Source organism: Phalangium opilio, unplaced genomic scaffold (assembly GCF_054372755.1).
Source record: "Phalangium opilio isolate 3A_F unplaced genomic scaffold, DU_Popi_V2 ptg000104l_1, whole genome shotgun sequence".
In the NCBI taxonomy this organism is placed as follows: Eukaryota; Metazoa; Arthropoda; class Arachnida; order Opiliones; family Phalangiidae; genus Phalangium; species Phalangium opilio.
The window spans coordinates 1,163,994-1,178,982 of NW_028324206.1; the positions used below are offsets into that span (position 1 = coordinate 1,163,994).

A 14,989-nucleotide genomic window follows, 5' to 3' on the forward strand; every position below is an offset into this window, starting at 1 on the left:
CTGGGAGAATTTAATAAACAAGGCGGATATGATGATTTCGTCACTCCAGAAGTAAACCTCAAATACGGAGGCAAAGCTAAAGGCGAAATCGAAATCCCGGCCACTACACACGCTGTAAAACCGCCAGGAAGAGAAGAATTCAAAGAAGTCAAAAAGGAGTTCAAAGATGAAACCCCGGAAGAACCTAATGCCCAGGAAAACGAGGACGTCTTTGAAGAACCGTCAGAAACCCTCGTTCTGAAGAAACGTCCCGGAAGACCGAGGAAAATAAGAACTGGAGTACCCGGACGACCGAAGAAATCATTCAACATGATTCCGAGCGTCTCAGAAGAGTCTAATGAAGAGGCTACTGACGAGCAAGAAACCCTGTCCGATGAGTCAGCAAACCTAGCCATCTTGTCAGAACCTTTGTCCATGAAGCAAGCCCTGGCTTCTCCGTACGCAAACGACTGGAGGAAAGCAGTAACGGAAGAGTTCGTTTCGCTTATCAAGTGCGAAACCTGGGACATCGTTGATTGTCCGGAAAACCAAAAGGTCCTTGGAAATCGTCTCGTCTTCCGAACGAAGTACTTACCCAGCGGAGAAGTAGAGAAAAGGAAAGCCAGGCTCGTAGCGAAAGGTTTTGCCCAGAGACCAGGGATCGACTACCAAGAGACGTTCGCACCCGTCATTAGATCCAGCTCTATAAGACTGCTCATGGCCCTTGCTGTGGAAATCGGTTTGGAAGTCCACCAAATGGATGTCGTCACGGCCTATCTTAATGGCGAACTCGAGGAGGAAATATATATGGTCGTCCCGGAAGGATTAACGGAATCCCTCGAAGAAATCGTCAAGTCAACCCGGTTCGACAAGTAGATCATTGCCAGAGCAAAGAAATGGACCAGCGACCTGGAAGAAGAGGGACATAAAGTCTGTCGGTATCTACCAACAGAGGAAATGCCAGCTGATATCTGTACGAAGAGCCTGTTCCGTCCGAAGCATCTCCTCTGCGTCAAAGCCCTTGGACTGGAAATAATTAAATGACCACCCCCTGGATAGAAGATTGAAACCACCGATATTAAGAGGGACTGTTGGAAATTAGAGATAATACCGGTTGTTTTTTTATCTATATCCAGATTCTATTTTCTATACTTGTGTTTTTTATGCATCGCGGTCATTCTTGTAATCTTTATTTTTTATCGCGATGCCTTAACTATATAACCGGATAACATTCCGATAACGTTTGTCAGTTGTTCTTAGTCAGTTCTCAAAGTCAGTTCAGTTTATCAGTTCCCTGTTATCAGTTCTTAGATAGCTGTGTATTGTTCCCGGAAATTAATACTAATGTTTTAATTAAATTAATAAAGAGTTTATAACCAGTTAAACCCAGAGTCGTTCTTGCGTCAAACAACAACATTAACTAGCAGCGGTATACGGAAAGAGCTTAAAGCTCCAACCCATAGAAATTTAAATAAGCCTTTCACTAAGAGTAAAGCAAACTTGATTGATTGATAGATGTATTTATTTATTTATTTCTCCAATAAATTTCCTGATTTATGATGGGTTTGTGCAACATCTTTTGGCTCTTCTTGGAGTTCCTTACAAGCAATTGTTTTTCGGTTACACCGTTTTTTCTGGGTTGGCGTGCAATTTCCATTTTTAACTTTAGGTATTAAGGATTTCATGAGTTTAAGTTTTTTAGCCCCTTGCCCATATTGAGTGACAGTGGGATTTTCCCTAGAACCACAAAATCCTCTCAGACGTCCAAAATAGTTTTCAACCAAATCCTGATTTAAATTCGCTGTTAATACATAGGGTGCTCCTTTTTCTAACAAAAATTTTACAATCTCTATAGTTGAATAAACTAAAAGAATTAAAGAGAGTTAGAATTATTAAACAGTTTGGGATTATTCTAGTTTATTTTACCTGTTATTCTTATACCTTCAAGATCTTCCCTACTAAGTACCATTTTATTGTTGTCGAAATCTTCTTCAAGATCCATTTTGCTTACTTCAGATTCCCATTCGTCTAAGCAACCAAGAAAATCATCCTCTAGCCACTAGAAATAATTTAAAGTTCTTAAAATTACTGGAATTATACATTTTAATAGTTTTTGTACTTTAATACCTTAAAACGCATGTCGGTTAAGTTCTTGAATGGTTCTGATTCAGGTTTCTTCTTTGTAAAGAATGCGTAGGTGTTAGAAATATTCAAGATGTCAAAAAAGCGTCAAAAAGTCTTAAAAACTTGACAGTCTCTTCCGCTTTATCTCCAACCAATTGCTCGACAGCGTTGGCGCTAGTACTGCTCAGGATTTGGGTTGAAAGCTTTACTCTCATACAACTGTGTGCATTAGGATACACATGATTGTATGTCAACTTAGGCGCTAACCTTAGCAAGAACTTTGAATCAATTTCATAAGCATCAACTATATGCTGCCATTGCAAATGTTTTCCATTTTATTTAAAAAAAGTCTGATTGGTTTAACTGAACCATCTTTGTGTTTCTTCATTTTACCACTGTTGTTTAGTCCATTTTTAGATGTTTTATGTGACAAACATCCGACACGAAATACAAGGGTTCACCGATATTGAAAGGATTTTTGGTTTTATACCCCACTCTGTGATTGTTTACTTCTCTATCAATCTCCGTACAAATTTTAATTTATTTTATATTCGTGGAAGCTTTATTACATACCACAGCGATAATTCGAAATCCTGCTGCCTGTAAATTCTCGATCCCCTCCCAAATTAAGGAATATAACTCTTCTGCGAGTAGATTTCCACAAGGAAAAACGCGAATGAATATTTAAAATTGGTCGTCAGTCATCTGACCATGAACTGAAGAATGTGGTTTGCCAAGTTTATGTTTACAATTTCAACCTTTCCTTTAATGTTATTTTCTAATTCTATCACTTTATTTCGGAATTCATTAAGATTTGCAGCTCCAATTAATTCTCCTGTACTGCTGTTGAATACCAGGTCCTGTTTTATTTGAATTTCGACAAGGATTAACTTGAAATACTTTTGGTGTTCGTCCAAATTTTCTATATCAATATTTCCTCTCATTTCCAAGAGACTGGCATCGTTAAATCCACTTTTTGTAGTTAGGTTCACAGTGTATTTATAAAGAGTTCGCTGAGAAGGCAATGAAATTACTTGACGCACGGCTTCGTATGCACAAGGAGACCTAGCTTTTATCGAAATACACCACTGTATTATTGCTGGATGCCATTTTCTTGGCCTGGATTTTTGGTTTGGAGTAATTTCAATTGTTCGCTCATCAATAACTTTTGGAAAACCGATTTGCTTCACCTGAAGCTGAATTTCGAACAACTTGAAAAATTTGAACCCTGTTAAAATATGCACAACCCAGGTTAACTATTAGGAAACTTACCTGTTCCTTGGGCTTGCTGAGAATTTGAATAAGATTTGCTTTCCAAAGTAATGTTCGCCTATCATAAATGGTTATGATTGTAATTTTAGTACTACAACTAAAACTATTCCCTGGATCAGGATTATAATCTGTGGGCCCATTCCCACCATTAAAATGCATAGAGCAGACATAATGATGTGACTTAACATCATTATGAGTTCTTATATCCTTACGGTTTATTGCCATAAGCCACCGCATACATTTGAAATAGTTTTTCCTTGGTTTTATGCTTTGACTACGGGACTCATCTGACGTGTTGTAGTTTTTACAACTTTTGTACACACAATATTTTCCCATTTTCACATTAAAAATATGTTGGAAAAACTTTCAATCAAAGACAGATGAAGACCTTGCAAACCCAAAACCGCCAAAACTAAGCCTTTCTCTAATTTATCATTAAATCTCCAAACCGCGGCACTAGATGGTGCGAGCTACAGGGTTCTGGCAAGAGGTTTGGTTTCTATGGTAATGTAGAACTTGGGTAAACGTTTTACTAGTATGCGATCTACACTTTTCCAACGCACCCCGTTCACCCGTTGTGGGAGTTCACATCACAGCTAGCTACGATTTCTACTCTTCAAAACGACTCCGTAACCCATTCTCCTTGGCCCGGTAAAGGAGAATTTCAAGTAACGAGTGACGCAAATTCAATTATAAGATGAATGATTACATGCTCACCAATTCTCTTCAATGACGTTACTATTGAAGATTCCAACAAATAAATTATCTGGTGAAGAACTCCACCAGCAAGTGAACAAGCAAGGCGCGAGGCAAAAAGGAGACTTAAGAGAGCACCCACATCGCCTGCCACCGGATAGCCAGCCTCCATTTTGCCTGCCACCGGATCGCCAACACCCATTTTGCCTGCCACCGGATCGCCAACACCCATTTCGCCTGCCACCGGATCGCCAACACCCATTTCGCCTGCCACCGGTTCGCCAGACCCATTTCGCCAGCACCGATTTCATCTGCCACCGCATCGCCAGCACCCATTTCGCCCGCCACCGCATCGCCAACATCTTCTTCGCCCGCCACCGCATCGCCAACATCTTCTTCGCCCGCCACCGCATCGCCAACATCTTCTTCGCCCGCCACCGCATCGCCAACATCTTCTTCGCCCGCCACCGCATCGCCAACATCTTCTTCGCCCGCCACCGCATCGCCAACATCTTCTTCGCCCGCCACCGCATCGCCAACACCCATTTCGCCTGACACCGGATAGCCAACACCAATTTTGTCTTCCACCGGATAGCCAGCACAAATTGTCTTCCACCGGATAGCCAGCACAAATTTTGTCTTCCACCGGATATCCAGCACCCATTTTGCCTGCCACCGGATCGCCAACATCTTCGCCTGCCACCGGATCGCCAACACCCTCTACGCCTGCCACCGGATCACTAACACCCTCTACGCCTGCCACCGGATCGCCAACACCCTCTACGCCTGCCACCGGATCGCTAACACCCTCTACGCCTGCCACCGGATCGCCAACACCCTCTTCGCCTGTCACCGGATCGCCCACACCCTCTTCTCCTACCACCGGATCGCCAACATCCTCTTCGCCTGCCACCGGATCGCCAACACCCTCTGCCCCTGCCACCGGATCGCCAACACCCTCTACGCCTGCCACCGGATCGCCAACACCCTCTTCTCCAGCCACCGGATCGCCAACACCCTCTACGCCTGCCACCGGATCGCCAACACCCTCTACGCCTGCCACCGGATCGCCAACACCCTCTTCGCCTGCCACCGGATCGCCAACACCCTCTACGCCTGCCACCGGATCGCCAACACCCTCTTCGCCAGCCACCGGATCGCCAACACCCTCTTCGTCTGCCACCGGATCGCCAACACCCTCTACGACTGCCACCGGATCGCCCACACCCTCTGCGCCTGCCATCGGATCGCCAGCACCCTCTTCTCCTGCCATCACAAGAGCAGATTTCATAATAGCGGTCCTCATAGCAACAGTTCTCTAAATAGCGGTTCCCGAAATGGCAGTTTTTCCCCATACAGCAATTACCGTTAAAGCAGTTCTCTAAAGAATGGGAAAATAGATATGCGAAAAACCATAGTTGTTTATTATGGTGTAAGCTTGCCCAGCTGGGTTATGTGAACTCAAAAATAACTAGGTTGATATTTTGGTTAGGTTAAAGTTGATTATTTCAACTAAATATTATTAGGTCAGGTTAGCCTAGGTTTTGATTCGTTTTGTTAGACTTAGAATAGTAATATTTTGGAAATGGTGTATCGATGTTACGCTTTTTCCAAAAACCTTAATGTTTTCAATTATCTACTTCTGAAATAAAATAACACTTCTCGAATTATAATATGCCTTTTCAAAAATAATACTGTTTACAAATAACTAATTCCGAAATAAAACAACCATTCTCGAATTTTATTATGCCTTTTCCAAATTATTGTAAACTGATAACAGACTGAAGAATATTACAATATTTAAATGTACTTTTAAAAAAATCATAAAAACGATCCGTTAGCAGGTCACATTACTAATTAAATAATCACAGAAAAAGGTAGTTTTTGAAAACCAACGAACCAACGAATACAACTGTATTGTTAAAAAATGCTCAAAACTCGACACAAAAACTGCTATTTCCCAAAACAGCAGCCGTTTTTTCTAAAACAGCAGTTTTTAAGAACTCCGCTGTTTTTTTGGAATCGTGGTTGCTATTTCGAGAACTGCTCTACAGAGAACTCCTCATATGAGGTACACCCGGATCGCCAACACCCTCTTCGCCTGCCACTGGATCGCCAACACCCTCTTCGCCTGCCACCGGATCGCCAACACCCTCTACGCCTGCCACCGGATCGCCAACACCCTCTTCTCCTACCACGGGATCGCCAGCACCCTCCCGCCTGCCACCGGATCGCCAGCACCCTCTTCTCCTGCCACCGGATTTTCAGCACTATCTTCTCCTGCTACCGGATCGCCAGCACCCTCTTCTCCTTCCACCGGTTCGCCAGCACCATTTTCGCCTGCCACCGGATCGCCAGCACCCTCTTCTGCCACCGGATCGCGAGCACCCTCTTCTCCTGCCACCGGATCGCCAGCACCCTCTTATCCTGCCACCGGATCGCCAGCACCCTCTTATCCTGCCACCGGATCGCCAGCACCCTCTTATCCTGCCACCGGATCGCCAGCACCCTCTTATCCTGCCACCGGATCGCCAGCACCCTCTTATCCTACCACCGGATCGCCAGCACCCTCCCCGCCTGTCACCGGATCGCCAACGCCCTCTTCGTCTGCCATCGGATCGCCAGCACTCTCTTCTCCTTCCGCCGGATCGCCAGCACCCTTTTCGCCTGCCACCGGATCGCCAGCACCCTCTTCTTCTGCCACCGGATCGCCAGTACCTTCTTCTCCTGCCACCGGATCGCCAGCACCCTCTTATCCTGCCACCGGATCGCCAGTACCCTCTTATCCTGCCACCGGATCGCCAGTACCCTCTTATCCTGCCACCGGATCGCCAGTACCCTCTGCGCCTGCCACCGGATTTTCAGCACTCTCTTCTCCTGCTACCGGATCGCCAGCACCCTCTTCTCCTTCCACCGGATCGCCGGCACCATTTTCGCCTGCCACCGGATCGCCAGCACCCTCTTCTCCTGCCACCGGATCGCCAGCACCCTCTTCTCCTGCCACCGGATCGCCAGCACCCTCTTATCCCGCCACCGGATCGCCAGCACCCTCTTATCCTGCCACCGGATTGCCAGCACCCTCTTATCCTACCACCGGATCGCCAGCACCCTCCCCGCCTGCCAACGGATCGCCAACGCCCTCTTCGCCTGCCACCGGATCGGCAGCACCCTCTTCTCCTGCCACCGGATCGCCAGCACCCTCTTATCCTGCCACCGGATCGCCAGCACCCTCTTATCCTGCCACCGGATCGCCAGCACCCTCTTATCCTACCACCGGATCGCCAACACCCTCTATGCGAGTCACCGTATCGCCAGCACCCTCTGCGCCTGCCACCGCATCGCCAACACCCTCTTCGTCTGCCACCGGATCGCCAACACCCTCTTCGTCTCCTCTAGGTCTAGGAGATGTACTCAAGCAAGGCTTTAATGAAGAATTTTTTCTTTAAAATCATTGGTTTTCGCAATAATATAGACAAAGCCTAGATTATTAATAACAAGAAAGGTAACTCCATATTGATATTTATTTTCTGTTTGACACACCACAAAAGAAGCCACCATTTCAATCGCTGAGTTAATGAAACGCGCAGATTCCATATTTATAAGCGTAAGGAGACAATTTTATTTTTAAGGAAAAAAATATCACAAACAGGCATTTTTAAATTTGGAACAATGTCTTGGCCACTTAAAGCAAGAAATTCAATGACATACTAGTCACTGTAGCAAAAAAAGTAAAAACATGTTTAGTGTTGTAAAATTGTAAAACTGAGTTACAATTAAAATAATTTTTTAAAAACCAAATATTCATTTTATTAAAATCTAACTTTATCTAATATTGGTGATGACAAGTTTACAATACCAGCTGCAATTAAAAACATAGGGTTAATGAAAGACGTCATCTTCCAATCCAGTTTTTCATTAAAGATTGAAAAAGGTTTTAATCTTTGTATCAAACTGTCTATGTGCACTCTTGCTTTTACTATTTTGGAGTTATCGAGTGATTTTGTTTCCGTAAACTGATTAGATTCTATCAGAAATGGTGGCATGAAAAATTCAATACCTTTTTATAAACATTCAGTCTCTATTCTGAATCCTTTATCTACCATGCATGCGTCTACATAGGGTGTTAATTTGTCCAATACTCCACTGTGCAAAGTGATAAATTTGTTGGATGCTCTTCCTCCATAAGCTCTACTGAAAAAAGAAATAAAACCAGCCAACCAAAATTTTAAGAGTGCGGTTACATTTATAATTTGAATAAGACAACATTCTATATTTAAGACAATTTGGTTTCTGTATTGGAATTTCAGTACAATCCAATACCACCACAGTTTTTTCAAAGCCTTTAAAACATTGGGGCATGGTATTAATGATTTCTTCCTTTGAGCGCCATTTAAAAACTTGCGCGACAATAAACACTGTTTGTTTAAAGTATCGGCGGCTACTTGTTTCAGACATATTAAACATAGTAGAAAGAACCCTGTACGTCAAGTTTAGTTAAATTTTTGTTAAAACAAGAAGAGAAAGTCCTATTGGGATCTGAGTTTTAAAATTTATTAACACTGTCATAGATTCCACAATGGCGTAAAATAATTTGAAATTGGAGATTCCGGTCATAGGACTTAAATCCGAGTCAGTTTTAACTGAATTCATAATATTAAAGGTTTCAGAATCGTAAGTGTTGACTTGCACTGAAACGTCTTTTCTCTCTTGATGCAAAGTCTCACAAACCTCAGTTGCGAGAGCATTCAAACCAAATTCAATGTTTGCTTGTTTGTCTGTGGATTCTGGGGCATCTTCTATTTCTCTTTCTGAACTCGACTGGCTATAAGTTGAAGGTTTTGCATAGCTTTTAAAGTTCCTTTGTCGATTATCAAGCCTTTTCTTCCAACCATTAACCTTCTGGTATCTTCAGAAATAATTTTGTCGTCGGTCAATATGGGCAAACATTGGGAAAGGGGAAGTTCCAAGCTTTACTTTCCTTTTCCCTGTCGGCATATCTGAAGTAACAAGTACATTAAATATCGTTCTTCAATTCTTAATACTTGAAAAAAAAACTTACCAGGAAAAAAGTAATCAGTCTTCTTGAAACGTAAACTACATACAACCATGTGATTTGAAATATGTTTTCCAATTTTTAGGACGCGTTGCCACTGTTTACGCAACTTGATTTCTTTTGGGAAAATAATGCACACTTAACCCTGGGATATTTAGTTTTAATCTAGAATTACACTGTGGGACACAGCAATACTTTTTGCTAGGCGCCATGTAATGATTCATATGATAACTTAAGCCTAACGAAATATACAATTTCAATGTGTATATATACTGTCACTGTATAATACATTCGCTACGCGCAATACAGGCTATACAGCTTCGCCTTCGTAGATAAAAAATACTCCGTTAAAGTAGTTTCAAAAACTACTTCTAGGTGTCGCGTCACTCTTTCGCGATAGCCAATAGAATTTCTGCAACGTCATTTTATCCCTAATTTTAAAATTTATAAGCGGGTAAATGTGCGCCTGTTTTTGTTATTATCAAATTAAATCAACTGAATAAATTTCCCCCTTTTCCAAAATTGTATATTTTATTCCAAAATGTTGCTTCATTTTATAAATAATTGCTAACTAGCTTGTTTATTGCCACCTTTTCCAAAACATTCTATCCTAAAAAGAGGCGCATATTTAGCCGCTCATTTGATGACTTGTTAGGTAAGTTACATAAAATTAAGAGGATATACAGTTACAGATACATATATTGCACGTCGAGCTCAAGAATGGTCTGAGAAGCGTTCGAAAATCTATGCAACTTTGGTTTTATTATATCAGAGGTGGTCCCGACTCGGACACATTCTCAACTAATTCAGTTTTCAATAAACATAGAACTTTGGAAAATATTTGAATGTTATATAAAATTAAGAGGGTATGCAATATTGCACGTCGAGCTCAAGAATGGTCTGAGAAGCGTTCGAAAATCTATGCAACTTTGGTTTTATTATATCAGAGGTGGTCCCGACTCGGACACATTCTCAACTATTTCAGTTTTCAATAAACATTGAACTTTGGAAAATATTTGAATGTTATATAAAATTAAGAGGGTATGCAATATTGCACGTCGCACTCAAGAATGGTACAAGAAGGCTTCGAAAATCTATGCAAATCTAGTTTTGTTCTATCAGAGGTGGTCCCGACTCGGACACATTCTCAACTATTTCAGTTTTCAATAAACATTCAACTTTTGGAAAATATTTGAATGTTATATGTTGGGAGCGCTCCGCGAGGACCCAAAGGAAAAAGCTATAAGTTAATGTTAATGAAGTTTTATTTTTAAAAAAGTGGTGAAATAAAAAGAAAAAATTCAGGAGAAGGTAGAGGAGGGCCCGAGCTGCCCAGATGATGTTAATATGCAACTGGATCCATGAATTTCCCTGAGTTTTCCCCATATATTTTGGTGCGTTTTTCAGGTTTTTACCCGTAAGTGGAATAATGACAAAATTGCTAGGCCTAACTTCAATTTCAAAATTTTCCATCAAATTCAACAAAATTTTCCAGCAAAGTCAACAAAATTTTCCAGCAAAGGTAAGACCTTCAAGTTTTTATATGAGCGGCTAAATGTGCGCCTGTTTTTGTTATTATCAAGTTAAATCAACTGAATAAATTTCCCCCTTTTCCAAAATTGTATGTTTTACTTCAAAATAATTGCTAATTAGCTTGTTTATTGCCACCTTTTCCAAAATATTATTCTATCCTAAAAAGAGGCGCACTTTTAGCCACTCGTTAAAATTTGTCAAGTGCTGTGACAAACAATTTAATATTAATATGTCATGATTTTCAATTATTATTAAACTTCGGCGTATAAAAAGAATTTACAACACTTAATTTTGTTGCCGAGTTTAAAAATACTTGGGAAGTAATGACTTTAAATTTAAAAAAAAATAATTTTTCCTTCATTGATTTAGGATTCGAAAAATGGAAGAAGAGCTCACAAAAACAGAGGAAACGTTTCAAAAACTGGATGAAAAAATAATTTTCCAAGGATGCCAGGTGACATAGGTCACTATAAATTTTTATGTGGGAGGTAAGGGAAGGAGAGGTAGACAAAACCGAAAGCGATCGGAAATCAAAATTTGTTCAAATGGCAAAAGGGCGGGGCATCGTAATTGCCCCGAAAAAAATGTGAGTTAAATACTTATTTAAACTTATCGAGGATTCCTAACGTTTCTCTGCGCAACTGTTATTGATTTAAATCAAATCTGAGGTTATATTTGTAAACATGTAAATGAATGACATTTAGGAGCTGTGATATTTTGGTGTCTGATCCAACTTTCTTTAAATTCTTAAATTTCCAGACTTTTCCCAGACTTTGGTTAAAACCCTAAAATTCCTTAACTTTTCTCAGACTTTTTTAAAAACCCTAAAATTCCTTGATTTTTTGCATATTTTTTAAATCCCTAAAATTTCTTGACTTTTCCCAGACTTTGTTTAAATTATTAAAATTCCCTCACCTTTCCGAAACGTTCTAAAAACCCAAAATATGTTTAAAATTTCGGTGAGTTTTTCCGTCTTCAAATTCTCAGACTTTGCTTTAAATTCTTAAAATTCCCTACTTTGTAATTCCGGAACTTTTCCTTATTTTTCCTGATATGTTGCAACCCTGATTGAGCTATGTATTAGGGTAGTTTTTGGCCAGGTTTGAAACTAGGAAAGTAATCTTATAGCGTTTTCCTTTGTGTCCTCGCGCACTTTTAGCCACTCGTCAAAAAAGGATCCACCATTTCAATCGCTGAGTTAATGAAACGCGCAGATTCCATATTTATAAGCGTAAGGAGACAATTTTATTTTTAAGGAAAAAAATATCACAAACAGGTTTGGGCAGGATATGGCATTTTTAAATTTGGAACAATGTCTTGGTCACTTAAAGCAAGAAATTCAATGACATACTAGTCACTGTAGCAAAAAAAGTTAAAACATGTTTAGTGTTATAAAATTGTAAAACTGAGTTACAATTAAAATAATTTTTTAAAAACCAAATATTCATTTTATTAAAATCTAACTTTATCTAATATTGGTGATGACAAGTTTACAATACCAGCTGCAATTAAAAACATAGGGTTAATGAAAGACGTCATCTCCCAATCCAGTTTTTCAGTAAAGATTGAAAAACGTTTTAATCTTTGTATCAAACTGTCTATGTGCACTCTTGCTTTTACTATTTTGAAGTTATCGAGTGATTTTGTTTCCGTAAACTGATTAGATTCTATCAGAAATGGTGGCATGAAAAATTCAATACCTTTTTATAAACATTCAGTCTCTATTCTGAATCCTTTATCTACCATGCATGCGTCTACATAGGGTGTTTTGTCTTTGTCCTCTCCTATAGGAGATGTACTCAAGCAAGGCTTTAATGAAGAATTATTTCTTTAAAATCAATGGTTTTCGCAATAATATAGACAAAGCCTAGATTATTAATAACAAGAAAGGCAACTGTTGTATAATTCAAATATTATTTTGTAAACGTAACATGTACTAAGATAGATGGCGTCTAGTGAGGAATCCCTTTACGGATCGATTTATATAGATGTATAAATAAACCTAGTGCTGAAAACGAACATAAAAAGATAGACGATATACGCAGTTAGAGAATAAGCCTTGCTAGTAGCCAGATGTAACAAACTCATAACAATTCTTCAGTATTAAACCTTTGTTATTAATTCTAAGCGTAATTAATTATCCTATTATAACATGGTGTCAGTTTACCCTCGTCTTCAGTTTTTTTTCCGTGAGGTGTGGATAGTTGATAGGATTTAGTAGCATTTTACAAATTCTTACACAACCAACGCAACACAACGGGTTGCAGCCTTGATCACACCCATCATCGGAATGTCGAACACCGAAGAAAATGCGGACGCCTCTTCCGTTGCGGAAAGAGAGCCTAGACCTGCTCCTACATTTCAAATAACTGCCCCGGATTCTTTATCAAATGCGGGAGATTGGCCTAAATGGATTAGGCGATTTGAAAGATTTCGACAAGCCTCTGGACTTAGTCGTAATGATGAAACGGAACAGGTCAACGCCTTAATTTACTTCATGGGACAACAAGCGGACGATATCTATGACTCATTCCAGCTTAACCAAGAGGAAGCATCCAGCTACGCGACAGTTAAAGCTCGCTTCGAGGGACATTTCGTAGTACGAAGAAATCGCACATTTGAACGAGCAAAATTCAACAATCGCCAACAACATGAAGGTGAGAGCACCGAAGAATATATAACAGCATTATACGCGTTATCAGAGCATTGTGAATATGGGAAAATGCGTGACGAACTCATGTGTGACAGAATAGTTGTTGGCATACGGGATAAGGCTCTTTCAGAGCGTCTACAGCTTGACAAAGAGTTAACGTTAGAGGGCGCAATTGTAAAGGCGAGGCAAAATGAGCAAATTAAGTTGCAACAAAAGGAGTTGTACCCTGATAAGAATGCACATAACTTGGATAGAGTTCGAATGGCAAAACCTAAACCTAGTCCAAAAGCTGCATATCAACATAGCAACAGAAACAAGGTTCCAGCGTACACTCCCGCTCCTTCTAAACCATTTGCGTCATCCACATTTCAACAGTCCACATTGCAAGAAGGTTGTAAACGTTGCGGGCATGCGAAGTTTCATCCAAGAGAACGATGCCCAGCTGCAAATGCTATTTGTAACAAATGTCGTAGGCGAGGACATTATGCCAAGAAATGTTTAAATAACTCTATCAGGGAAGTTACGGCTACTCAAACGCATTCAGAGGTATTTTTGGGCTCAGTGGAGAGCAGTTCCTCTAAAAAATGGTATGCTACTGTGAAAATTAACAAGCAAAGGATCAGATTCAAGGTCGATACAGGCGCCGATATTAGTGTCCTTCCTGAAGTCACTTTCCGAGCGATGTGCATACCTCAAAGCCTCCAGTCACCCGATCGCACCTTGTATGGTCCAGGACGTACGGAAATAAGGTGTTTGGGCTTTATCTCGGCAAGAATAGCGTATCGGGATATTGAGATCTCAGAGAAAATATACATAATCCCTGCGTTGGAAACTCCATTATTGGGACTTCATGCTTGCGAAAAGCTGCAAATAGTTGCAAGAGTTGACGGCATGGGGTCGAGCCAACTGCGGAATAGCCATATTCAGGATGATTTTCCTCACCTATTCGATGGACTGGGAAAAGTAAGTGAACCATTCACTATTAAATTGCTGCCAAATGCGTCTCCTTCTGCATTGCATACACCGAGGAGAGTACCTCTACCCTTAATGCAGCAAACAAAGGAAGAACTCCATCGAATGGTCCAAGAAGGAGTAATCACGCCAGTTGAAGAACCAACGGATTGTTGCGCTCCAATGGTCATAGTACCAAAACCAAATAAAGGACTTCGTATCTGTGTCGATCTGACGGACCTAAATAAATATGTCCAGCGAGAGCGTTATCAATTACCTTCAGTAGATCATACATTGGGACAACTAGCGGGCGCTAAATACTTCTCTAAACTAGATGCAAATAGTGGGTACTGGCAAGTACCTCTGGATCCCCAATCCGCTAAACTAACCACGTTTATAACGCCGTTTGGGAGATTTTACTTTAACCGCATGCCTTTTGGTTTGAGCTCTGCTTCCGAGCATTTTCAAAGGAGAGTAAGCGTTTGTATAGAAGTGTAACGGGACGGCCACCCCTCCAATGTCGTCTGCTCAACTTCCATAATTTTTTATATCTCTGTTTACCTTTTCTCTCACCGGTGGCGCCTTAAGCGCCACCAGCATTGGAAAAATTCAAATATGTTTTTTGTAAGGGGAATAAACCCCCCCCCCCTTCGCCTTCGAGGAGGGCAGTCAGTTTTTGTTCTCGACGAGTTCAGTCGTGTTTGTTTATGGACTAAATAAAGTTTTTC

At 40.9% G+C, this 14,989-nt stretch overlaps 1 protein-coding gene across 1 annotated transcript; it reads left to right on the forward strand.

The window, feature by feature from the left end:
- Positions 1–12,685: 12,685 nt before the first annotated feature.
- LOC149630039 (uncharacterized) lies at positions 12,686–14,759 on the forward strand. Its single transcript, XM_089851349.1, has 2 exons — positions 12,686–14,273; positions 14,364–14,759. The coding sequence occupies exons 1-2, from the start codon at positions 12,948–12,950 to the stop codon at positions 14,757–14,759; spliced, it is 1,722 nt and encodes a 573-aa protein (XP_089707475.1). The 5' UTR covers positions 12,686–12,947.
- The last annotated feature ends 230 nt before the right edge of the window (positions 14,760–14,989 follow it).

Bases quoted from the DNA above. Each gene is read 5' to 3' on its own strand.
- LOC149630039 (XM_089851349.1), top strand. From the start codon at position 12,948: ATGTCGAACACCGAAGAAAATGCGGACGCCTCTTCCGTTGCGGAAAGA. The intron at 14,274-14,363 runs GTAAGTGAACCA...CCCTTAATGCAG, and splicing joins TATTCGATGGACTGGGAAAA to CAAACAAAGGAAGAACTCCA.